Raw genomic sequence first — 27769 nt, forward strand, 5'->3', positions numbered from 1 at the left:
GTGAAACTTGTAACTGGCAATGTTAGATAATAATATTTAATACTTTTTGAATAAAATGTTGTATGATAATATTTAATACTTTTTGAACAAAATGTCATTCATTTAAGAAGGAGGATGAGAGCATACAGTAATGCTTTGAGTGAAGATGTCAGTTTCCCATCAAAGTTTGGTTGTATCTGTCACTGGATGAAGACTTGTCCCCCTCTCCTCTCCTCTCCCCCACCTCCCCCCTTCCGTCTCCTCACATACACCTCACTGTCCTCTCCCTTTCCCCCCACCGTTATTTTTGGATTTTATCTTGATTCAAATAATCAAACATTTGCGCCAGTAATTTTGTTTTGTTTAGCTAATTTTACAATTATTCGTAGGCTGAGAGGACTCGTATCTACCACTAACAAATATCTGCACAAAAGCTATGAACGTTGCTTTCTTCCTTAAATAGTATCAATATGCTTCAGTGTTCAATAAGTTTCAAATATATTTCTTGAAAGTCCCCACTTAAGCAGCATGTGTTAAAGCATGCTAAACTTTACAAATATTTATGACAAGTTCAGATTCTTGAAGTTTCTGCCCGATCACATGAAGTACACATCTAGGGATGTGATTATAAGCATTGGTCTGCTAAGCCTAACAAGTTGATTGTCAATTTCCATGTACGTTTTTTTTTCCTTCCTCAGAACCAAACAGTATGTCCAGCAGAAAGTAAACCAGGTATGTAATAATTCCTTTTATTGCCATTCTATAATAAAATGGTGTTATTCAACCGCTGTATCTCATTAACCAGCAAGACACAGATATGGTCTTATAGGCGCTGTGACTGTTTGACGGCTGCAAAGTATAGTCCCGTTTGACTGTCTGATTTCAAGCTCATTGCCCATTAAAAAAACAAAGTAAAACGCTATTTATTACCACTTTCTAGCTAACATTTTATAGTTTTCTGACATTTGTCGCTTGCAACTGCAACCCATTTGAAGTGAGGAAGGCAAAGTGAATTTGTGCACAGGAATGGCTCCTGGCAAAAATCACTTTTTTAATAGGAATTTTTTAAACCAAAAAAAACACAGAAAAGATGGAAAATGCCAAATAACAGGATCTGAGATACAGAGGGACAGATAAAGTACCATGAGTCCAAATACTATAGTGTACAAAATGAAGAGTGGATACTATAAAGGTGAAAACTGGTTCCCCCTCATGCTCCCAGCCCCCCGCCCCCAACCCCTGCTCAATGTGTTATTTCACAGCTTTTTTCCCTGACTCTTTTTCATGTGGTCTCTATTTGTCCAAACATTCTCGCTTCGCAATAGCTTTTCCATTTGGTCACTGTCCTTTTACCAAAACCTACTTGAGTCTTACCCAAATTTAGAGAGGTAATCAATCAAGCTGAGACTGCCGCCTAAATCAGTAATCTGCAAACTTTTCGGCCCCACAATCCAGGATCTTGAATGAGGACTGGGCCACGCCCCACCAGTGAGATCCCCAGAATTGTCCTATGACCCTTTGATACTAAAATTCTAGTTTCAAAATCACTAAAAAATACTGATTTTTCAATAATGTAGATCATCTGACTAACTGTGTTCTCAGCTGGAAACACAGACCCATCATTTTAGCGATTATTTAAATACTTTCGTATCTCTCGTTTGTTACCTGCTGTACAAGTGTCACACTCTCATGTCCCATGTAGTTTCTAGTCTAGATTCACCTGTATAATTGAGTCCTCATTCAGAGTGAGACAACTGCGAAATTTCTGTTGAAGGTCTTGAAAACAATCGATAAAAATCACGGTTTATAATAATATATTCAATATAATATATATATAATATACAGTATCCTAAAAATATATCCAGATGAGAAAATAATCCAACATGAAAAGTTGATGCTGAAATTATGTTCTGGTTTGAAGTTTGTCGTCATCTGCCCTAAATACTTCAATCAAACATTTCTTCAACAATGTCGTATTTGACATTAAGACAGAGATCTTCTGAGATGAAATTTATTCATCGGCATTGAAGTAAGAGGGAGTTTTAATGTCAAATTCATATTTCTCAAAAATATGAAATTGAACATGATTGAAGTCTTTTCCAGATGACTTTGTTCCTTTGAGTATCAGCAGTGTCGTCAGATGGCTGTTTTCTCCATACATAACAATCTATTATTTGTGTTATTGTAATATTGTTACCGTTTATGCAAATGCCTTAAAATACCTGACTAACAGCGGAGGAAATTATTTATCCATTTTTAATGGCATGCCTGAATAAGTGAATATATTTATATATATAACTTGCCTTACTGATTTTTTTTCTATGTATATTATTTAATATTATAAAGAATAATCATAACCCTTTTAACATTTTTTTTTTACACATTAAGAACCTAATCTTTAAAATGACGGTTGATAATATAAAAAAACTCACATTTGAAAGGTCGACTGCACCATTTCACTTATGTCATTGGAAAGACGAATAGCGGTCATAACCGTCCTGTCGTTGAATGGTGGTATTTTGATGACCGTTTACCCTCTATTTAGAAACTTCGGCTATATGACTGCCCAATGAACTGTCATGGCAGGTCTTGATGCACTGACCAAGTGTTCCAAATAACTCCAAATGGTCTAATAACGGACAACCCCAATATTTTGAGACCACATTTTATTAAAAGAGAAGATTGTGGGGGAAGGGGAAGGGGGCTTTGGGGGAGGGAGGGGGGTCCACAGCCACATAGCTTTCAATTGTGACTGCAACATGCAGGGGATTTCTACTGGTTTCCTTGTGAGGCTATGCAGCCTTCAACGGAAAACTTACCCAGCCTTTTTTCTCCTCTTCTGTCTGTGGAATTTGACAGATGATAATAAGTCACCTGCGCCGACCTCTGCCAGCATACCAACCGGCCCCAGTCAGACAGTTCCCAAAGGTCAGAGGTCTCATCTTGTCCCCTCATATAGGTTTCATGTTTTCCACCTTTTTTCCTTGGACATTTGTCATTAACATATATGCACCATCTATAGGCTGTCTGCATTTTGTTTTTTTGAGCTTGATGATTTCCATTCTATTCACGCATATTCATAAGACCAGTGAATAATAATGATCATACCATTTTCACTCTTATCAAAACTAATATATTATTAGCACCGAGCCCAAAAAAAAAAACTATTATTTTGGTATTGAGTATTTGCTTTTTGCAACTTTCCTAGTTTGATGTTCTCTGTTTTATTAAATCACATTTCAATGGATGTGCTGAGATTCTTAAATAGTCGACTGTTTCACATGCCATCCTGGCAAATCATAATTTGAGGTCAAGATGAGGTTTGGGGAAAGGAAGAGGACACCATTATTAGATGAATGCCTGCTGAAGCAATCATTCGTCATGTTAGACAAGAATGATTATGCTTTTCAAAAAACTTGAAAACACGACACCAGATGTGAGCAAAAAATGACCAGTCGTGATATAAAGGTTGTGGAAGTTGCTCTATGTATTTAACTGTGCAATAAAATGGAGGGAACGCTGTATGCGTAGCTGAAAAAGGAAGTCAAGACTCTAGTTTGAAACCAGCATTCCTTTTGTTGTCTTAATGCCATTGTCATTAACTTAGTGATTAGTTTCACAAGAGAATAGACATTATACAGACTTTACTTAACCAATGTTGATTGAAGGCAATTCAGAAACTTTGAGTTACAGGAAATTGGGCAATTTCAAATCTAAATGGCTTTTCACAATTCCTCAGTTAAGTGGGGACACCAACCCAACCCTCGTGTTTGGCTTGTCTACGACAGAGATCTCTGTGCAGAACAAATCTCCCGAAACAGATAAGAAAAACCTTGTTCCGTTTGGGAGATATATATGCCAGTTTAAAAGTCATGTCTGGGAGCTAAGATTTTTCTAAATCTGTCATTTCATTGTGCCACTAGGATCTCAAACCTTTTGCTTTCACTGTGCGTAGTTTTTTTTGGGGGGGGGGGGACATCAAATCTTCAAGGTAAAATGTGAACAGTGTCGACACTTTGTCGTGATCCCGCTTCAGTACAGGGTGAGACAAAATAATAAAACACATTCAATACGCGTGACTGAGATTATACTTCTCTTCTATTTGGTGGTTCGTGTATATCTGATATGACATAGGGTGACCTCGGGGTCGGTGTATCTTATGGAATATATACAAGTGACCTTATAGAGTAAAGAATATATGCCAGTCGTTTAGTATATCTATTACACACTTAAAACAAAATGCCATCATTTGGTTATATAGAGAATTGAATGAAATATTTTCGATTCAGTATTTGCGAAATACTCGGCTTGATATTACCGATATATACACTGTAAATGGATAAAATAGCAGAAACATTGGAGGTCATGTGACCTGATTAAATCATTTTTAGACTTGATCAAGTCTTCAGCCTTGTGTGTGAAGGAGCTGATATATCGCAAATGGAATAAAGAATGTTCTCAATATCAAGTTCAGGGGAAGTTGTTCGTGACAGTAATCTCTATCATATGGATCATTATACAACACCTAATTATATTCCGGCCATTTGATTGGTCAATTGCTCGTCAATTACATGCAAAATCCGCTCTATTGCACGCGATGATGATAGAACCATGCGTTATACTTTTTTGATAGCATTTTTTTCAATGGTAAGAGAGCAGAGAAACCTGTCTGTTCAAAACAATCTGTTGCATGAGTGCATTTTACATCCAATATTATCCAAATTTGAAGGTGTTGTATAAAACAAATAATGAATGGTTATGAGTGCAATAGTGCAAATATTTCATTCGTTGAAAGATGTAATTTGCTCCATTCAACGAGGTGCAGCCGAGTTGAATGGAACATTCCATCTTTCAACTCATGAAATATTTGCACTATTGCACTCATAACCATTCATTATTTGTATAATATTGGTGTTGGGTTTGGGTCTTCTTTCAAGTTGGATTACCGTAGCGTGACAAATCTACAGTTGCCATAGTAGCCAAAAGATGTCAGCTTTGCAAAGCACCAGTGCTGTTTATACTAACTTTGTTGTGTTTTATTAATTTAAGTTTCATTATTTGAGTTTGAAGCGAAGGTACTGTTCTTGAAAGCGTTCGAAATAGGATTTCAAAGGTATTTGGTGGAGATACTGGTAGTTTTCAATGGCTCACCCTCCCCCATCCTTCCGCCAACCCCCTGCTCATCTGTTTTTAACTAATGATATCTCTGATACAACTACATTCTGGATGCTTTTGTGCAACCCTGTCATGATGTACAGTATCTCTGAGGTGAAGTAGCTGACTACCATCTGTACAGATATGGGGGGGGGGTAGATGTATGCTTGGAGATGGTAACCGAGGGCCGGAAGAGGGGAGGGACGGGGGAGGCAGAGGGCCAGTAAAACCGAATGAAGATTTCAAAGCATTTTAATTGGTGTATATCTCTAAATTCCTTGTTACTTATTAGTTACATGGAGAATTATGTGAGAGGACTAGAGAAACAAAAGGCCTTATTAATTTCCTCTAATTAATATGACTATAGCTTGCAATCTCCCATACTGCTCTCCTCTCCGAAGTCCCCCCTCCCCTCTCCTCCACCTCCCCTCTCCCCATCCCCTCTCTCTCCTTTCCTCCAACTCCCTCTCTTCTCTATACTGTCAATATTATTTATGGAATCACCATATATTCTTGCTTTTAGGCATGGTGATAAAACCCTGTCTTGTCTAAATTCTGATCCATTAGTGGAAATCTTTCCTCTTTGTTTATCTTTTAGCAGCTTGTGATGAGTGGTTTTTTTTGTTTTTTTTTGTGTGCAAGTTAAGTCTCTCTTTGAGGCGATGAGGGAAATGCTACAGTATGTAAAGACTACTTGACTTTGAAGGGTTTCTCTTTTAAGTAAAGTTTTAAGTAAATCTTAATGAAATTGAGCAAAGGATTTACATTGGGATTAAATTCAGCCATAAAGTGTGTAGAATATACTGTTAGTTTGAAATATGTCTAACAAGTAAAGAGCGATAATAATAACGCTCACAATTAACAATGCCATCCTGCTAATAACGTCATACGCTGTCACCTATGACGATGCTTCCAATTGTACCTTCAACGTTAACAGATGAAACATGTTGTCTGTAATACATTAACCCACTACTAATTATTAGTTTAAAAGAAAATGCTTTTCTGAATTTTCCAAATAGAAATTTGTAGAATACCCGTCAACTGCCTACTTGAATTTTAATCAAATTGTCATCGATTGTTTGCTGTTTGTGTTGCAAGTGTGGTGTGTTGTAGACTGTGTTGGGTAAGTACACACTGTCTGCGAGCATGTATCTATCCTTTACATGCCCATCACTCCCCATCAAATATTAAAGTTGTTTTTTTGTTTTTTTTATCAACAACTGCTTTGAGGTCACTGTTCCTGAAGTTTGTTTTTGTTTTGCTGATGTTGCAGGTTGTCGTAACAAAAACATTTACTAACAGACATTGTGACATCATATGATATCATATGATGTCACATGATGTCATATTACCCAGAATGTCAGCCATCAAAGTATATTGTAGATTGCATACCATTCCTTATTCATGAGCAACCACCCCCCCCCCCCCAATATAAAGAAGAAAAATCCACATTGTTCATATCACAGTGGGTTTCCAATTGCCTTACCAGAGTCATTCTTTATTCACTGCTGTGCAACGAGGTAACAAATAAAGAGAAAACTGGCTTTTGTTTTTCTAAATCAATAAAGGAATCTTTTCATGCTTAAACTGCTTTATATAATTGGCAGTTTAATAATAAGCAGTGCTCACGGGCATGCTTGCCTCAACAGAAGGCAGAAACGACAGAGCAGCACGTTACAGTGTCTGTGAGAAGTATTAGGGCAGTCTAGTGGCTTGATTCAGTCGGTACCCTGCTGTTGGATAGAACAATGTGGATTTCCGTTTTACTACCCTCCGCTTTGCTTTCAATCGTTCACATTTCGTTTGTCACCGCCATTTCCCACCATGCAGATGAGAATGAGGACATTTGCCTGACTTTGACCTGTGGGCCAGGCACTTGTACATCTGACGGGTGTCTCTGCCCTGACTACTATTTTGGCCAGCAGTGTCAGACATATAAGAGTGAGTATCCCAGAATGAATAAACAATTAGAGATAACAGATAATCTACCAGTACTTTTAGATTCCAGGCATGAGCTTTTTCCGCGAATTCGCGGAATATCCGTGATTTCTTTTCTACCTCGGGGACAAAATCTATTATCCTAACACACTGTAGCATACGCAAACTGGAGCCTATACCGCAATTTTTGCAAGGTTCCGTGATTTTTTTTGTTACCCCAGGCTCATCCCTGAGATTCAAGTCGTTGCAGGTCTGTATTAAAGTCCTACTCGTACTTACGAGTCTATAAGTATGGTGACCGTAACATTTTATGTCCCTATTAAAACTTGTTAGAAGAAATACTTGTAAGTAAATAATTATAATATGTACTGTAGGTTGTAGATTATTTGCATATTAATTCATTAAATCATATTTATATTCAGTCAAATATTAATTTAATGCTTGCATGTTACATTGTGATCGAGTGGTAGAGTAGAAGAACCAATTTTCAATTCCCACGTCTTGCAAAGTTACTGTATATATGTGTAAACTTTTTTGCTTTCTTAGTCTTCAGTTTTTGCTTTCTCAGTCGTCAGTTTTTGTTAAATGTTGTAAAGTGATCTGGAAAAGAATGTTGTTTCTTCTTTTAATTTGTTTCAACTCTACTGCCATGAAGTTTTATCAGCAGGGCAAGACCAGTGACAGCTGTTTTGGGGGCCAGAAGACATTTTTTGGGTCTATATTTTGTGGATTTTAGAATTTAATTTTCGATTCATAATTGATTTTAAGATTTTAAGTATCTTAATATTATTGAGAGTTTTGGGGTCCGTGCAAGAGACTTGATGTATCAGCAAGTCTTAAATGCTGGTTTCCAGCCTAATTACAACAACTTGTGACTTAGTTTGCGACTGTTAAAGCGAACATAAAACATGTTCATGTGTCCCAACTAAGTACCAAGTTCATGAAAGCAAAAAAGCTCTCATTTAATATGCAGCAAATTTGCTCTTTAAATGCTAATGGCCATTATGACTAATTTAAACTAACCATTGTCCTGACACCAAAATATACAAAAAAAAATCTTGCAATGATTTATAAGTCAACCATATGTACTGTTATTTTATTAAAACAATGTTTGTAAAAAAAATGGCAACAGCAGAGTGAATGAAGTCAGCGCAGCAATTCATGTGGAAATCGTTTTGCCTTTCTTTGCAAAATTTTAAGTCACAGAGGAAAGACATATTTCTACCAGAAAGTTGCATTTGGTGAAATTCTTCAAAGCAAAGGACGTTGCAACATGTATCACAAATCAACGAGAAGAAAATAATGGGAGGATAAAAGCCTATGACGAACATTTGCGATGATGACATCACAGACACCATAGAGTGATTCACTCCAAGGTGGAATCAAGGGTTTTATTACATTTAATCAACAGTATCTGGGAGCTAGGACACAAGATATTGAGACAGGGGTTTTCAACAAACGGCATGGAATGTATTGTTTTTTCCATAAGAGTGTCACATAAAATATCTACCAACAGAATATCCCTTTTCATTCTATAACCACACCCCCCAGGTACCACCAGAATATCCCTTGCCATTATAATATCCCCCCGCTAGGTAACAGTTTCCCCCCCCAGAAGTAAACATTTGTGCACTGAGATCCAGTCAACTTTCCATTTATGGTGATTGCAGGATTTTTCTCAAATGACCATCAAAAGTTTCCTGCTAAATTCTAGTTACGTGAAGGATACTACTGGTATCATTGAGATGCACTTAACTTGCATTAGCTTGTGCCGGCCCTAGTTGAAATTGTTTCTCTGTTGAGAGTCAATTACATTGCTAAAGAGAGGAAGTTGGCCAAACAGTACCCCGTCGATCTATTCGCAATTGTTGACATGTACCATGTATGCCCTGCAAAATTTGAGGTTGTACTCAAATTCCTCAAACACAACGGTTTAAGACTGCCAAATTCTCGATTCAATTTTCCCTCACCAGTTCGATAATTTAATTGTTTAACACATTGCAATGTTATAAGAGGGCCAGAAATTCCTGGAAAAAAAGGAAATTGCAAATTGTTTAGTATTGTAAGCACTGTGAGTAACATCTAGGAGATATTTACTGATGATGGAATTATCGCAATGTATCTGTCCATTTAAGTATAGTCATCACCGAGACAAAGACTTGACTGTCTTCAGTTATCATCACTCACTCTCGTTGTTAAAGGTTTCTTTTGTCTCTCCATTCCTCCGCAGAGGATGGTGACAAGGCTGGGGCTGGAAGTACCACATCCTCATCACACGCTCCCGCCGTGCTCTTCTTCCTGTTTCTCATCATACTGGTCGTGGTACTAGCTGGCTGGGCTGTCTATGCTTACAAAAACCCGAACACGACGTCGGGCCTCTTCTTGATCAAAGTAAGTGGGGTGTTTTCTGGCTCTTTGTCTTCTTTATAAAATAGCAATTTTACTCTCTGCAGTCACCAAAAGATTTGTAGTAATAAATTACTTGCCTGAGGGGACTGAGGCTAGATGAGGCGAGACGATATACTAGCGTTTCCAAATCTCTTGTACGATTAGGTGGCTTGTTCTAGGCAGGCAAGCAATCTATGCAAACAGGTGGTGTGTGTATGTGACTTGTTCTAGGCAAGCAAGAAATCTATGCAAACAGGTGGTGTGTGTGTGACTTGTTCTAGGTAGGCAAGCAATCTATGCAAACAGTTGGTGTGTATATGTGACTTGTTCTTGGTAGGCAAGCAATCTATGCAATCGGTGGTGTGTGTGTGTGACTTGTTCTAGGCGGGCAAGAAATCTATGCAAACAGGTGGTGTGTGTATGTGACTTGCTCTAGGTAGGCAAGCAATTTATGCAAACTGGTGGTGTGTGTTTGTGACTTGTCCTAGGCAGGCAGGCAAGCAATCTATGCAAACAGGTGGTGTGTGTATGTGACTTGCTCTAGGTAGGCAAGCAATTTATGCAAACTGGTGGTGTGTGTTTGTGACTTGTCCTAGGCAGGCAGGCAAGCAATCTATGCAAACAGTTGGTGTGTGTTTGTGACTTGTCCTAGGTAGGCAAGCAATCTATGCAAACAGGTGGTGTGTGCATGTAACTTGTTCTAGGCGGGCAAGCAATCTATGCAAACAGTTGGTGTGTGCATGTGACTTGTCCTAGGCGGGCAAGCAATCTATGCAAGCAGGTGGTGTGTGTTTGTGACTTGTTCTAGGCAGGCAAGCAATCTATGCAAACAGGTGGTGTGTGCATGTGACTTGTTCTAGGTAGGCAAGCAATCTATGCAAACAGGTGGTGTGTGCATGTGACTTGTCCTAGGCGGGCAAGCAATCTATGCAAGCAGGTGGTGTGTGTTTGTGACTTGTTCTAGGCAGGCAAGCAATCTATGCAAACTGGTGGTGTGTTGTGTGTGACTTTTTCTAGGCAAGCAAGAAATCTATGCAAACAGTTGGTGTGTGTATGTGACTTGTTCTAGGTAGGCAAGCAATCTATGCAAACAGTTGGTGTGTGTATGTGACTTGTTCTAGGTAGGCAAGCAATCTATGCAAACTGGTGGTGTGTGCATGTGACTTGTTCTAGGCAGGCAAGCAATCTATGCAAACAGTTGGTGTGTGTATGTGACTTGCTCTAGGTAGGCAAGCAATTTATGCAAACAGTTGGTGTGTGTGTATGCTGCCTGTTAGCTTGTAAACCAAGACAGGTCAACGATGGAAAAGTGGTATTTCTCATGTAGCTTCCCGTAGGGGAGTGCAAAGTCCATGTTGTTTTTGATGGGGTCTAAGATCAGCAGTGGTGAGTCAAAATGTTAGAAACTCTCACTGGTTGAATAAGTTTGTACGTGGATGGTAGATTGGAAATTTGACACCGTTTTCTTCTTATATTTGCGTGTAGGCATACACAGGGACAATTTCCCAGGGATACATTAAATCTGGGAACTCAAATCTTCAGGGAGGCTACAAGGGAATTAAAGGAGCTCACACAAACCATAAACGAAATATATTCCATTAATTTTACATACATACGTACACCTAATATTTTTTTTCCAATTCTGCAATGTACACCTTTCCTCTTTGCGTTATCATCGTACAGGTAACCAGATGCTACTGCTTGAAGGGGTCAAGCGGGAATTCTCCATCTTACAAATACGAAAAAACAAGAGGAGTAAATATATAAGGAAGCCATCTCCCAAGATTCCTCCCAGCAAAGCCAAAGACTGATTGACGAGACCAGACCAGACTACACAGTCAGATCTCTCTAACGTCTTCTGCTGTCAAATTGATTCCTTAAAAATGTGTACATATTACCTTCAATTAGCATTTTGTGTCCGCACTTTAAGTGGTTTATAGAAATGCAGAGTGAACTGTATTGATAGCAATAGTCTTCAAGTGTATGAACTTAAGCAGCGGTATTAAGTTGACCTGTAGACAAGACACGAGAATTTCACAAGAGAGAATCTGTGTTGTGAAAAAGCGTATTACCTTAAAGGGTCTTTTTTTTTCTCAGTTTCTCATTTCAGTAGTTCTGACTGCAATAGGTGTACCATAGAGAAATTCATCCCCTCGGTCAGATGTTAGACGTGTGTAAATACAGACAGGGTGTAAAACTAATACCATGTTTTTGAAAGCGGTGTATTGTGTCAGTTAACTTTAATTTTAACAATTGTTCATTTTGTATCGATTTTTGTAATAATATTGGTGGAGAACATTTGACTTGAGTTTTTTTGGTGGTATTCATGCATATAAAAAGGATGATTTTGAAAGTGTGTAGATGGAAACCCAACGTTTGATTAGGAAAAAAAAAAGATATTGCTGTCTAAGGAAAAGAGACAGACAGATTCACAATTGGAGGTGACCATGCTACTCTCTAGGGAATTGGAATTTCGTTAAACATAGCATCAAGATTGCAGGCCTGACACAGGGACGTAGCAGGAAATATTATTAAAGCCCTCTTTCCGCGTTGAAGGAAACTAAGCGACCCTTCTCAACCTTTCCCCTGAAAGATTGTCTGCTACGTAATACAATACACTTATTATTGTTTATTTCTGTAACGTGGGAGGCATTTGGGGGGGGGGAGGCTTTGTACATCATGGCGCTCCCTTAAGTGTAATAATGCTCCCTTTGTGAGAAACACCCCTTTTAGAAGTCTGCTCCCACCCCCCCCCTTTTAAATTTCTGGCTACATCCCTGGGCCTGAAACAGGTAACCTTATTGATACCTTATTGATCAATGTTCCTCTTCATAGTTCCTCTTCATTAAATCATACATAACAAGGTCCATATCCTTGTGAATTTCTGCTCAGTGCTACTTTGCATAGAGTTGTGTTTGGTTTAATGGCCATTTACCTACAGCAGTTCCAAAAATTACCTTTAACTATTACTAAGGTAGCCAACTCCAGGTTGAAAATTAGTTCCTGCGTAGGAGTGACAGCACCACGAGTGGCAAAGTCTCACTGCCGGCCCGAATAGATCTATCTGTCTGTTCTTGGTTCGGGCTGAACCCATAAAGGATATTTATCCCCTAAGACTTGGGACTTGCTGCATTTGGAAACGATTCCCTCTTCGTTGCCACTGGAAAACAGCATTTTAGGTACTATTAATTTCCACAACGTTGTGAGACGGGTGCAGTAGACATTTTGACAGATGCTGATTAGATTCACACGTTGGCCCCGGAAAATGGAAAATATTAAATTCATAATCGAATGACTTCCAGAATATTGACTATTTGTTGTCATGATATTAAATGAGTCACGTTGTTGGCATCATCATTTGGACTTTTTGGACTGGTAATTTTTGGACTGGTTATTTTTGGACTAGTAATTTTTTGGACTAGTAATGGCTGTTCAATTTTCTTAATTATTAAGAAACATTTTCACCTTTCATTTATTTTTATATAGTTTGCAATACTTTTTTTTTCAGCTTTTAGGAAGGAACCACCTTGTTTTTGGCAATAAGTTTTGCTGATTCATACTGTAGAGGAAAAATAAGTCAAACAGCTGTATTTTGATTTCACTTTGATTTTTTTTTTCTGCATAGAAAAATGGAAAGTTTTTTCAACAATTGATAGAATAATTAATCTCTTCATTTACTATACAACAGCAGCAAGTGTGCAATAAGGAGAGCTTGCGCAAAGAATTTGATATTTTGACCAGGATTAATTCAAGTGGCAGAGGGATGTTACAGTATTTGATGTAACCATAGAGAGAAACTCTGTTCATACAGCAACACTGTCATGATAACATGGTTACAGTCTTCATGTAAGGGTACTGGGGCGGGGGGACTGGGGCGTGAGAGAGGATCAAGTTGTTTGTGTTTTTATGCCCAGCTTCTTTCTTAAGAATACATTCTAATTTTGTGTGTAGGTTTTAAGACTCCCGCTCAGTTAACCTTAAGCAGTTGAACCAAAAAGGTTTAGTTTGTTTTGCTGTTGGGAACGAAAATTGGGGGGTGGGGGTTGATTGTTAGAGCAGGTGAAATGATGGAGCTTATTTACAAATTATTGTTTTAAGAAATGTGAGTGAGTTATTTGCAAGGTTTGGCAATATGATTTCATGCAAGTTTCAAAATCATAGTAATTAATATGCAAGTTAGACTTTCTGAAATAGCCGACATATGCGATTGCCGCCAATTTTTGAATGATGTAATTGATGACAAATTGATGGAAGAAAGATATGTTTGGTCTAGTGATATGTTTGGTCTTTTAAGAAACTGTCTGTAATTCCTGAGACCTTTTTTTTTATAACTACTTCAAGTACCTCCAGTATACTTCCATATATATTTTCTTCATATGTTAAGCCTGCAATTATTAAAAAGTTCGAACAGAAGCATATGCGTTTGATTAATACAAATATTCATTTTGGATTCTTTTTTTTTCTTAAATATTGTTTATGTATTCATGCCCCAGCTTGAAGCTATCTGTCTTGCGTCGGCCATGGTCTTTGTTTTGATTATTCAAATTAAATGCGGACTCTGCACATGCATAGCGAGTATTCTTCTTTTATGCACAGTGAGGTCTGGAGTAATAACTGTAATATGCATATTTAAGCAAGAACTCTGTCCGAAATACAAACTCTGTTAGGTCTGTATTTTCTTCTTTTTTTCCAACAAACTTAGAATCAGGATCCTTTTTGTAAGCTCATTGAGAAACCCCTATAGTATTCCTATCAGAGAGATGTCTTTCCTTTTGTTGCAGGTACCTTTATATTCTATATGAAGTGAATAATCTTATTATGCGCATATAGCTTGTAGGGAAAGTTGTGCATATTTATGCGAAGGACTTGTTTTTTTATTGAAATATTTTGAGACTTGCTGTTGTATATACTGTACGTTTAGTGCTTATAAGGATTGGGGGGTCATTTACTCACTTCCAAACTGAATTGCCGTGGTTTCCTCAGAATGATCTATGACTAGATGTTGGATTGCATTTCAAGTTCACATCAATTTTGGGACGTTGATGTAATACATTGTGAATCGCCAGATCATCAGGTAAACACAATGATCAATAATCATGGTTAACTGTAGTGTAATAGACTATTAAAGGTTTCTTACAATATAAGTATTCACAGAGTTGACCGTTTCCTTCGAACTTCTTTGACATTGCTCAGGGTTGACCGTTGTGTTCAACTGATTATCCGTTCGATGAAATGAATCCATTTTAGTCGATTTGCTTTTGTTTTTTAATATTAAACTTGTAAAATGACATAAAATGGCATATGACTATGGTCACAAACATCTGTGCCGTTAGTATTTGCTTTGAATGCACCTGGCAGTACTCCCTAATTTATACAGCCAACTGGGGGGAAATTAGTGCCTCAATACAGAAAGAAAGGTGCCTTAGTAACGATAATAACTCCACTGAATATCAAAACTCTGAGGAATTCATTGACTGTTTCATGTTTAAATAAGGTTTGTTAAAGATATTTAATTTCTATATGAAAGATGATATCGATGGGTAATGTGACTAATCAGTAAAGTGTACAACATTATGTTTTACTAAATTGGTTAAGGTCATAAAAATAATATTTCTTATTTTTTTCTCAAACATCTCATGGCAAGACAGGCAAGTTATGGAACTAAATTCAAATTTTTGTGTACATTATTTAATGGCTATTAAAGGTGATTTGATTTATTGATGAAAGTTTTTATTCAACTTGAGCTAGAGCAGTGGTAAAAAAAAATATGGTTGCGAGTTTTTTTGGGTTTTTTGCTGACAATTTATGAACCTTTACTTAGTTTTCAATGGATTGAGCTAAATACTACACATTGCTTGAAATAAATACTAAATACTTATTCCAGATATATGTCGGTTAATAACGGAATTGATAGCATATAAATAACGTTATTGTAAAAGTCGTATGCAGTCCGTATAGATACAACAACATTGATACACTATTTTCTTCTTAACAAACCAGATCTTGAACGTGGTATTTTGAATTGGATTGTCGTCTATGCAAGTTATGAACATTAGCAGTGTTTAACACCTAATTAAAATCTCTCTCCCACCTTGTTTTTCGATTAACATTTACATTTATTACCATTAGAAAATGGTTGCAACTGGCTATGGATCCCTTGAATATGGTTACGAGATTTGTGTTTTTAACCGCTTAGCTTCTTAAATGTAAGAGGTATTAGCTGTTTAATGTCAGAAAGTTTTCCAATTGTTTATCCTTAATTTTTCTAATGGCAAACAGTTGACCTTGATTGGCCTTAATTTCATTGTTGCAAAGTCATGTAAAAGTGTCTGTACCACATCTATGTGTAACGTAGTCTAAATAGAGTCACCAATTTGTGGTGAAGTTCTCCAAAGTCCGTCAAAAGTTGTAAGAAGTGGGTGAAAAACTTGTCAATATTGGTACTTGTTAACTAATATACAAATGATATTAATCACTACCATGGGAAAGTACAGTTCATGAAAAATTGATTTTTTGATATTTCGGCTGTTAATCATTTGTTCCGCATCAATGACCTCCCATATTTAGGCTACTTGAAATGTCTTTCCGTTACCAAAAATTGTGTGTGTTTTTTTCTATTTTTTCAGCAAAGTTGCAATATGATTAAAATGAAACTATTGATTTAAAGCAAGTTTAGGTAGGCCTACAACATGAACTAATTATTGACATATATATGGTCTTCTTTATTTTCTTATTATGATTAAATGAAACATGTCCTTCCGTTACCATATCGGTAACGGAAGGATGGTAACGGAAGGGAGAACCACATTTCCATATACTGTTTGTTAGGCTGTATTTTTTCCTGTGTGGGCTCACAAGGGAAAGTCCTTGTATACATGTTTAACCATGGTAAGAAACATTTAGGCACTTTAAGGGTTGTTATAATGTGTATCATCTGACAAATACAGATTAATTTCATTGTTTCGAAGTCATGTAAAACTGTCTGTACCTCATCTATGTGTTAAGTAGTCTAAATAGAGTCACCAACTTGTGGTGAAGTCCTCCAAAAAAAAGCAATAATTCTGGCGGAGAGAGAGAAATAAACTTATAATCAAAAGATGGCAGAGTCGAGTTCACAATATGCAGCATTCTCATAAGCATGATTGACTATCGTGTTAATAAGATGGTTACCAAGAAAAAGTTGATATCAGCGATACTATTGGAAGCATTTGAAGAAGGAAAAAAATTAAATTTATGTTAGAGCTATTTGCTTTTCTGTTGTTTTCATTTCTTTTCTTGTCTCTTTTTTTGTATTGCTTCAAAATAGGAAAACTTTCTGATTATTTTTTGCGTATTTGTAATAAACTCATGTGAATTAATTTCAGTGATGTGAAACTGTAATACTTCTGCTGTTATTTCTACTTTTAATTTTTCTTATTTTCTTCATCTTGGTTGGCAAGTCAAGTCACTTATTTGCAATAGGATTACTCAGCTCGTAAAATTTAGGAAGAGTTTTACATTTGTAGAACCAGATAAACGAACAAAATAAAACGAAACAGTTGATGAAAGTCATAGTAATGTATATTCAAACGTTTTCGAAGATTTCACATCTTCCTCGTCAGGAAATAGATAATATAATCTCTTATGTATAGTGCATGCGAAAGTTGTAGTATTAATGATGACTATGTATGTCATTTATACTCAACTTATTTTAGAACCTCCTATATCTTTGTACATACATAGTCATCATTAATACTACAACTTTCGCATGCACTCACTATACATAAGAGATTATATTATTATCTATTTCCTGACGAGGAAGATGTGAAATCTTCGAAAACGTTTGAATACACATTACTATGACTTTCATCAACTGTTTCGTTTTATTTTGTTCGTTTATCTGGTTCTACAAATTACTCAGCTCGGTTAACTTTTGTTATTGTTGAGGTGGTTTTAACATGACCACATTTCAAAAAGATGAAAAGAAGAAAAAAAAACGCTTTCAAATTTAGTCATAGTTTTTTACAACAATACAAATGGCATTTTTACAGGTAGAATAATATAAGTAAAAAATACGCAAATAGTGAGATTTACTGCAAGGATGGTAACAATTCCCTTAACAAGAGCAAAGGGAACATCTCGTATATGAGGTTTTGATCACCTTTTTGCACTTACATCTTAAAGTTTTGCCCCCGTTTATTTCGTGTTTAAATTACTAAGGAGTGTAGTATTGGATATGAAAAGGGACAGAATATCTCATGATCAAATTGCAGCATTTCAGTCGTTCTAGGAACAGGCATAATTTTGCATATTAACAACGGTTTAGTAAGAAATACAGGAAAAGGGTTAGAGATGCTTCTTCAAACAAGCCTTAGGTCAATCCTCATAAAGAGCATTGCTTGAACAAGAATACAATGATGCATTTTGTTGACCTTGTAAAGTCGCTTTCATTTCTTACAGAACGGCAATTGCTGCTCATCACCAAAGTTCCCCCCCCCCCCCTATTACGGAAAGGTGCCTGAAGAAGTCCTGCAGGGTGTATTCCGGACTGGATGAACTAAAATTGGAAAATGAACGCTGAAGAACTGAATTTATACTCTTGGGCTCTTCTCACTCAGCCATTGATATGCTACTCAGTCATACAAAATCAACTTAAGTGTCCCATTCTTCGATGTAATTTAGGTTTCAATCCATATATTATTTGTGTATATGTTGTCCGTTTTTTCATTTCATTATGCCAGTAAACCTAAATTCCAGTACAACTAAAACAGTTACTATACACGTTAGTCTCGTCTTGACAATGGAGATGACGTGTTGTTTGGTATGGCCGACCAGAGAAGAATATATATCACCCTAAGGTCGGCACCGCCCCCTCACCCCCATCCTCATCACCGAGCGCGGCAGCGTACATTGATTAAACTAGAATAAGAGTAGTGCAAACTCCACGAAGCCAAAGGAAAGTGAGGGCGCCACAAAAAACTTGATGCAGTATGCATATTGAGCTGCTTGGTTTTCATTTATGAGGAACGGTTGTACCCGGGTTTAACTTAAATTTCAACTGGAGATACATATCGCTTTGCGTATGGGCGTATGGCTGTATAAGGCTTCCGTAGTTGCTGATACGGTATGGTGTCTATGAAAAATCGTATTTCTGTGTGCTACAAAGATAGGAAGCAGCCTATACTACATACTAACTTGTAAGCAGACAACCCAGCAGCGTTTCAACTTCAATACGCCGTTGACCACGATGTTCCAACATTGCTTTAATGTAATTTGTGCGATAAAGGGTCTTCTTTATGCCTTCAGTAGTGCCGTTCTTGTTGCATGTATGGATGTTTCCATGAGATTTGTCATGGAGAGTGTAAATCCTTTAGAAGCTCTGTGGGTGAGATCTCTGACTTTCTGTTCTTGCACAGTCCTGTACTTTATGTGCAAGAAAGAATTCCATCGTCTGAAAGAGGACACACGTAATGAATGGAAATTATTGGTAACTCGTTCTGTTTTCTCAACCATCTGTACCATATGTCTCATATATTCCATGACTTACATTGATGTTGGCAGTGCCGTCGCCCTGTACAACACAATGCCGATCTTCACAGGATTCATCGCCTTAGTCCTCCTAAAAGAGCCTTACACTTACCCGGATTTCTTCCTTTCGATTGTTAGTCTTACCGGAGTCGTTTTTATATCGAAGCCACAGCTATTTATTCATGTCTTTGACTCTGATATTAACACTAATTTGTTATTGTACCGGATGTTTGGAGTTTTAATCGGTCTTGCCTGCGGTGTAACTTCAGCTGTTAGTTTCACCTTATCTGGACTATTATTAAAAAGAAACGTACATTCACTGACAATTCAAACATTTTATGGCCTAGTATTCGCCGTATCAATGTCTGTGCTGACATTCACGTTCCCATCTTTATCGATTCCATCTTGTGGATTAGTTCGCCTGTTGTTATTTGCCACTGGTTTTCTCAATTTTTTGGTTCAGATTGGTTTTACCAACGCCTTAAAAACGGAAAAAGCAGTTCATGTTACCATGGTCGTCACTTCAAGTATTCCCGTTACTTTTTTATTTCAATTTGCATTTCTTAAAATGTCACCAGATTTCTTTTCTGCCAGTGGATCCTTGTTGATACTTATGGCAAACGTCGGGATAGCGTTGATGAAGAATTATATGACATCACAAACAAAGGCCGGAGACGAACGTCGCCAAAATGATGAACAGCTGAAGTATGATACTAGCGAGGAAATAAATCTGTTGTATGACAAATAGTCTTTAAAATTCTTCTCTGTATTAAATTATCAAAGAAAGGTGAATTCGGTGTCTTTCACTATCACTTTGCCCTAATGTGAATGTGAAAACATTCTTCTTTATTCTTCTGTCATTATTATACATAGGGCATGTAGTCTCAATCTTCTCTGTACGTTTTCCTGGATGATTGAAACGGAACAGTGCTGCAGAGTTCAAACCTATGCATTACACGTTAAGCAGCAAATTATCTGATATCGCGAGAGAAATTATACTAATAGTCAAATCAGTTCAACAAATGTCAAATTGAAGAAATTACACAAAATCATAATAACCCACGATTCTGTTTTACATATAGAGTTTTGATATGATCTGAAACGCACACAAGATAATGTTGTATGATTTTCTCAGTATCGCTCTTTCTCTTTATGGAACATGCGTAATGTCCATTTACTATTAATACTTCATAAATATGTAACTTGTAATGTATCTTATATTTATAATGGAATGGAATATAATGACTTAACTTACACCTTAAGAAAAGAAAGTTTCTTATCTATCGCAATTTAAATCGCTTACTTAGATTTTCATGTAACAATTATAGTAATCTCAATTATACAATAATAACAGTTATAGTAACTCTTAGTTGCATATATCTTTCCGTTCGACATTAAAATCATTCAAACCAAACATCATTAGTCCAATTCGAACTTCAATAGATTCAATATATTGCTCGTTTTGTAGAATCATAGCGAGAAATACAGCAATAAATCTTGTTTTAATAAATATCACCCTTTTAAAAGTTTGTTCATAACCACATGACTTGTGTGACTTTTCAATGATTATTTGTTAATGTTTTAAATTCTAAATGCTCACCTTGGACAACATGTTATTAATCGCTTGTTATTCTTTGTTCACGTTGAAAGGCTTATTTGTTTTCATGGCACGAAGTCGTCTCTCTTGTAGTCAAGTTCGGTAGCGTTGACAGAAGTGTCTTAAAGGCACGTCTTAAAATAATCACGGCCCTATTCCTTTAACGTTAACGTCAGCCTCGGTTTTTGCGACGTCATCATCACCTCCGTATTCTTTTCCTGTCATAGAAGGCACTGTTTCATGTACCATATCCTCACAGGATTGAATGAACGCATCCTCGGCCGTCCATATACGGTGAAGATTAAGGAAAACTTTATTTAAACCTTCGACGAAATGCTCTGTCTCTTGTTCGAGATTTTGTGCTTCAACAGAATTCAAGAATGTGATGTAAAATTCATCCGTCATGTTTCCCGAATAAGCAACATTTTCCATGCTCAAATACAGGCGATCAATTATAGATACTGCCTTCTTATGAATCAAATGACCCATCATTTTAGCCACACAAACATTCTGGTAAGCTCGATCGAATGCTTCGACAGATACATTTCGTCCTGGCGTTCCAAACTCACACCCGTCCCTAAGTTGATGCAGGTTTACGACATTTCCCCGAGAATGGTCCACGGCCATCGATTCCGTATAGACATCATTAGTACTATCATTCCGGAAACAGTTCACGGATCCTGTTGTACTCTTGTTCTCTACATGTGATGACCTAGAGATGGTTTCCTCTTGGATAACTGGCAGCCTTACGGGACTTTCATGTTCCACTTTGCTGTGCGAGAAAATAATTTGTTTCGAATCATCTTCACCTCCTAAATCTTCCTGACTTGTATCATCATTGGTTAAATCCCTATGAAAGCCATGGTTACTTTGCACTTCCTTCTCGGGTACTTCACGTGTGATAAGTGAAGTTGTCGCTTTCTTGACCATCACTAAGGGATTATGTTGGTTTAGTGTTGATACATCTTTAATGCTGGTATTGGGATCACCGTTGACAGAACTTTTGGTGGGCCATTGAGATTGATGCCGTGATTCGTTACTGGTTTTGCGCTCGTCCCGAAATGACACGCTATCATTTTCTTTCTTGGTACAGGCCAAAGAGTTATCCCTTTTGTAGACTTCTTTCACTTTCTCTCCGCAGTCAATGTCTTCTTCGTCAATCTTTCCTTTCTCTTCTCGGTACATCTGGCCAGTCTGCGTATTGTTATCATGTACGTCCTGTGTAAAAGGTTTCTCTTTTACGGCCAACGAGTCCTCTGTTCCGTCATGTGCATGTAAGTCGATTTCCTTTGCCAGATTTTCTCTGTTTACAGATTTCTTTTTCATTTCTATGCTGTTGTGAGAATCTTTATCTGGCCTTCTACTTTCTTCTTTATCATTGACACATTTCAACGCTGAGTTATCATGATCATCTTCGGACCCGATATTGTGTTCCTCTCGAATGACTTTGTCAACGATCTCCTTAGTTCCACATTTAAGTTCATTTTTAGTAGACCCCACTTTGCTTAAGTCAATAGGTCCCCTGTTTCCATCCTGAACATTGTTTGCAGATCTCTTATCATCCAAAGTATGTTGGTCTTCTTTATTAACTGTAGGAAATATATCGCCCTTTGGAATACTATACATTTGCACTCCGTTATCAACCTTAATGCGTTCTGAGGTAGTTCCAGAAACTTCGTCTGACACAGAAGAAAGTTCTAACGAATAGTTATCAAACTTAGAAGCATCAGTGCCGTTGAGTGTAAGTTCAACAGATCGAGAGATCTCTTTGCAGGCAGGTCTTTCTTCATTGTTAGCAGAAAGAATGTCCTCTCCCTGCACATTTTGATCGTTACGTCCTCTGTTAAAAAGGTAATTAATTTCGGTGGTTATTCCAGGGACATCATTACAAACTTTACAGGGACTACTGATAAGGGATAAAGAATTTTTATCAGTGTTGCTTACTTCAGTATCTGTAAGCTTAAGATCATCAAATTGGGAGTTCTTACTTACAAGGAGATCGTCTTTGGTTGCTGAGAGGTAACCCTCTTCATACAGACTTCCGTTGAGCGCTCTGTTATCAACTTTGTCATGGTCGGTGCTGATTGCGGATAAATCTCTCACGAAACAGTTACTCGATGAAAGGACAAACGACTCTTCAGCAGGGTTAGATGATTCAGTGCCTTTGTTCGGATGGTCAGCAGATTGTGGTATATCCACTGATTTATCAACCGACTTATCATGAATCTTGACCGTTTCTCCATCTTGGAATGAAAGACGCAAATAAGAATCTATCGTATCGGTGTCATGACAGTCTTCATCAACTACATCATAATCCTCAACACCACGGGGACATTGGTAACATCTGTTTTGTTCCTTCTGCATGCAATTAGTTTCCAAAGAGGTCTTTTCATGAAGACTAAAGCTTGCTTCTGAAAGCTCTTCCAGGTTTTCACCCTCTTTTGAAATTCCTCCTTTAATTGCAATCGCAACCGAACGAATCACTGAACCCAAGGTTTGATCTACAGGATCTTTCGAACTTTCTGCTTCCTTTGTCATTTCAACCGGAACATTTCCTGAAGCTACCGACTGTGCAGCATTTATTGTTTCTCTATCAGCCATTTCAAGAGCATCGACGGGGTGAACGCCTTGTTCCTCTCGTAAAGCACCGTTAGATGTCGCACCAGGTTTGTCCATTACGGTTCTTTTCCCAGTAACTTGAGATAGGGTTGCTTCGTCAACCCATCCAATGTCTTGGTGCTCTTGAAGTACCGGATTACCGAGGCCCGTGGATTTTTGAGAACTAGAGTCAGATTTTGATTCGGACTCCTGAAGCAGTGAATCCACCAGGTAACTACAAAACTTGGGTCTTCTTGCGGAACTGGCTAGCAGAATAGCGTTACGTTTACCAAGCTCTTCCAGTGTAGAACATGGACTTTTATTACCTGGTATGGGAATAAGTACTTGACACGGGACGACGTAATCGTCTGGTAATGTGGCAGTGGAATCATTCTTTTGACTTGCTCTCTTGTAAACAACAGCCTTTTCTCCTTTAATTTCACAATTCGACGTAAGACTACTTGAACTCGATATTGAAGGAACTCTTTTTTCTTTATCGGGAAAATCTTTCTCAATTTCTGGCTTGGTGCGAGACGACGATGAACTAACATTTTGCTGATTTGCTTTGGCAGATTGACTACGGTCTGCATTGTTACCGAGATGATTGGATTTACTTTCAAGATGTGTCCCACTTTTCGTAGAAAGCCACGTTGAAATTCCTTTAGCTGTTGATGTAACTTTGAAAGAAAGCGGCCTTAACCTAAAAGCTTCAACCTTTTTACTTGTTTTCACTTCTGATGGCGGGTAGCTTATCGATACTTTAACATTTCTTGTTTCCTTTGATGAATCTTGAAATTTCCGACAACCTGAAATGATTCTTTCTGAAATTTTACTCGTATCGACGGCAAATGATCTAGATTCATGTCGTTGGTCTCCTCCACTTCGTCGTGCAACTGGTCCAACATGTTTCTTGCTGTCTACTTTACATAGTGCCGAGCGTTCTAAAATTGCGAAACGTTGCAATGGAGGTAATATCTCCTTAGGTTTCAGGCAATCATGATGGCGCGACTTTCTAGTGCCGACTTCTCCAGACCGATGAATATGGAAACCTTTTCGACGATCGGAACATGTAACAGATTTATTTCCTTGTCTTTCGTGTTTAATGATATCTTCAGCTTTCTTAACGTCTCCCGTGTTTTTCCACGATCTAGGTTTACCAGCTGTTGAAGCCTAAAATGTGGCAAAGGGAATGATTTGGCAGATGTTAATTAAATAAGAAGCAAATGATCACTTCTACAAGCTGCTTAGATGCGGTTATACCGACAGCTATGTCTATGAGTAAATAGCACAGATTGAATGCATTGCTTAAGGACATATTTTCTCCAGCTCACATGTATTACTAAGTATAACTGCTGGTCATCAGTAGAGCAAGCAAACAAAGATAAACACTAAGTTGAAATGAGATCAGTCGATTCGTGATATAGAAGTGAGTGTATGCATTTTAAATCACTCCTCTCACTGACCTCCGTTGACCTCATTAAATTCTAATTCGTAATTTAAGAAAGAAACTGCGGTTACTATCCATTCTGTCAGCTCATCGCGCTGAGAATTAAAAAGAAGCTATGAATTGCACGTTACGTCTCAACATTCGTCATGTACGCTTTCCAGGGAACGGTTATATGGCATTTTAGTAACGTTAATTACTTACTCACAAAGGAACCGTACATTGATTTGACTGCAAACTGAGCAAACATATTGGGATTATACCTCCCCCTTCCATGTTATTCTTCTCTGCCACACATACTGCTTTAAATTAAATTTAGAATTTGGGTACCTTGGACTGATCTTTTCATCAACGTCCAAATCGTTGTTGCTGTTCAGTGTTTCAAACGAGAAACATTTCTTATCCATTGCAAAAGGTGATCAGATGTTACACCATTGTTTTCTGTAAAGCATCCCGGTTTCTATTTACCTAATTAAGTACCAAATTAGTGTTTAACTTACCTTTCTCGTGTGTAACTTAGGTCGAACATATGGAGAGGTGATCGATGCGGGAAGAAGCGGTTCTGGCGGAATGACTTCTGGCTTTGCTTCAGGTCTACGGGATCCATGGTTAGCTTCTTCGCCGATAATAATTGACGTTTTGTTAGGCCGGTTCTAAAGATGTGAAAGTTTGCAATGCAATATAATAATAATAATAATTATGACAATAAAAATGAACTGCCAGCACATGGTGCATTATGAATTGGGACCTATTAATTTCACGTTAATTTAGTTTGAGTCATATTTGACTCATGAAAAGTCATGCACTCTGTATTAGAGAGTTAGACGTCTAGAAATTGAATTCCCTGAAGAATTGAATTCCCATTGGAAATGTTGATCTGTTACGCCAGGACGAGACGAACAATCACACTTTGCCTGCCAGTTGCAATCTTCATTTCATGCAAATGCGAATACACAAACCCTTTCTCCTGATATATATATATATATATATATATATATATATATATATATATATATATATATATATATATATATATATATATATATATATATATATATATATATATATATATATATATGTATATGTATATATATATATATATGTGTGTGTATATATATATATATTCTCCTAAAAAGTAACGGTATTACCGAGTATCCGAACTTTGCTTATACATGGTACAGCTCTGTCTTTGAACTATAGGTGTTTAATCAATGGTTTCATCACATCTAGCCAGAATGACTAGGATCGGATTGCATATATTAGATAGGCCTAATGGCCTTTCTGGGGATTGAGGGCACAGATCTCACATACATTTGTGTCGGCTTCGATTACCTCAATGCCACAGCCTCTCCTTTATAGCCTAAATCCTCGATCCGTCCCTGGTTATATTTAAACTCGTTTTAAGAGTAAAACTACTCGTAGGAAGGAAAAGTCACCCTATAATATTCCGCACTCGGCATTAAAACTATAATTACGGTGTATGAGTGACATAATTCAGTTTCCTTAATGAGATATAATTGACGACACTTTCCTTTTTTTTTAATTTTAGCCGTATATTCGTTATGATTCGAACTTACATTGCGCCGTTCAAAACGTGGATACAATTTGATTGTCAAAACACAGTAAACGACAGTGCCAGTACAAATCTCGGTAGACCAGCAAAATATACTTGCAGTACAATCTTTCGAAATATTTCGGCAACCATGCATGCACTTGTAACTTTAAACACCGGTCGCCTACAATCCACCTGCTACATGCATTGCATATCTTATTACTGACCTTGAAATAGATAATTTGATACAAGAAAAATAGTTCATTTAATAGTTCATTTCATCGATGGTTTGATTAATTTTGGAACAAAGTGCAGTTATACTGCCAAATTTCCAAGGTCGGGGTCGGGGTCAGGCTGCGGCTTCGAAGCAAGGAAAATAGACAATAACTTCACGCATGCGTTGAAGTTCGATCACTGACTGCTTAATTCCGGCAGATTGATGGCTGAATCATTCTTATAATTGTGTTCATGATACGAACTTATGAGGTATTTTCCCCACTGTAGCAAGTTAAGCTGTTTTCTGTATCGCTCTCAAGACTAACATTGTGTTTGAAAAAGTGTTTTAACTACATAGTAATAATACCAAACTTATAAGGCGCTAATTGTAAGCAATTGTTGTCAAAAGCGCCATAGAACTACAATGACCAAAATTGCACTTTCCCTATATAGCCTATACATGGTAATGGTTTCATACAATTATTTAATAGATTATTTAGTCAAACTTTGATACTGTTTTGCCCCATTTTAATCGCGACAACGTTATCGGTGAAACCAAGGTTACAGTTAACAAGTACGGTTCAAATTGGTTGCTCGTCACCAGCTGTGTAGTTTACCAATACAAAGAATTTGCAGGTATACACTATGGTGATATTTGAGGATAGAAAATCACGACTATAAAACAGACGGCAAACGACACCCCCCCCCCTCACTCCTTCTCCATGGCGCTGTAGGCATTCATACCTTGATTATGTTTAACTTTCATGTTAGGATCACGCCACCCCAACCCCCCCCCCCACACCCCCGTCCTCCACCCCATACTCGGCTTTAAACATATATGTAGTCTTTAACCGTTGTCTCTGACTTACCTCAGGTTCCATTTTCATACTGGTATAGGTATACGTGGGATGATCAAACTACCGGTAGCAATCCTACCCAACGTTTATATATATATATATGTTGACACGTTGTGTTTACAACATCGTTCTATTGCGCGCACGTACATCCTTTATGCACTGTGCATGCAGGATATATAGCTTCTTCTTTGTTTATTTCAGCATAGTACTCCAATTATGTTGTAACGTTTGTGATCTCATCACAAGCGCTATGTTAGGCGTCAATAAAAATGCGTATGCCATAGCAACATGGCACAAAATGTCTGCACGATATAAAAAAAACATTAAACTCTGGGTCGCGTCGCGTGAGGTCATACTCAACACTTTTCAAATTATGATTAGTCTTGAAAACGCCAAGTGCATGACGCAAAGATTCTGTATAGCGCAGAAGGCTGTAGACTGATGACTCAAATACGTCTTACACACAAAAACATGAAGCAGGTAAACGCGCGCGTATTCAGACGAAAGTTTTTGACAATATGATTTCAGCGCGAGCGATC

The 27769-nt window shown here is 37.5% G+C and overlaps 2 protein-coding genes across 9 annotated transcripts in view; one reads left to right on the forward strand and one right to left on the reverse strand.

Annotated features, from left to right (window-relative positions):
• LOC139981540 (plexin domain-containing protein 1-like) overlaps nt 1-16534 on the forward strand; it is a 51593-nt gene extending 35059 nt beyond the window's left edge. For 2 of the 5 annotated variants that reach the window (XM_071994001.1, XM_071994000.1), the window contains exons 12-16: nt 678-711; nt 2839-2907; nt 6964-7074; nt 9302-9462; nt 11143-16534. In XM_071994001.1, the coding sequence (XP_071850102.1) occupies nt 678-711; nt 2839-2907; nt 6964-7074; nt 9302-9462; nt 11143-11226 (459 nt within the window). In that variant the 3' untranslated portion in view covers nt 11227-16534. The remainder of the gene's footprint in view (nt 1-677; nt 712-2838; nt 2908-6963; nt 7075-9301; nt 9463-11142) is intronic. The other 3 variants (XM_071994003.1, XM_071994002.1, XM_071994004.1) reach the window with 3 other exon arrangements.
• Nucleotides 15248-27479, reverse strand: LOC139981539 (uncharacterized). 4 transcript variants are annotated; one of them, XR_011797886.1, is made up of 4 exons: nt 27243-27479; nt 25106-25258; nt 20567-24331; nt 15248-18889 (listed from the first exon to the last, which is right to left on the reverse strand). XR_011797886.1 is itself a non-coding variant. In XM_071993999.1 (3 exons), the coding sequence occupies exons 1-3, from the start codon at nt 27258-27260 to the stop codon at nt 20708-20710; spliced, it is 3795 nt and encodes a 1264-aa protein (XP_071850100.1). In that variant the 5' UTR covers nt 27261-27479; the 3' UTR covers nt 19717-20707. The 4 variants fall into 4 exon arrangements, 1 of the variants encoding a protein (XP_071850100.1); XR_011797885.1 differs by having other exon boundaries at nt 15248-19666; XR_011797884.1 differs by having other exon boundaries at nt 15248-19679.
• Between the last annotated feature and the right edge of the window lie 290 nt (nt 27480-27769).

The sequence above is a fragment of the Apostichopus japonicus genome, chromosome 15, assembly GCF_037975245.1.
Source record: "Apostichopus japonicus isolate 1M-3 chromosome 15, ASM3797524v1, whole genome shotgun sequence".
Classification (NCBI taxonomy): Eukaryota; Metazoa; Echinodermata; class Holothuroidea; order Aspidochirotida; family Stichopodidae; genus Apostichopus; species Apostichopus japonicus.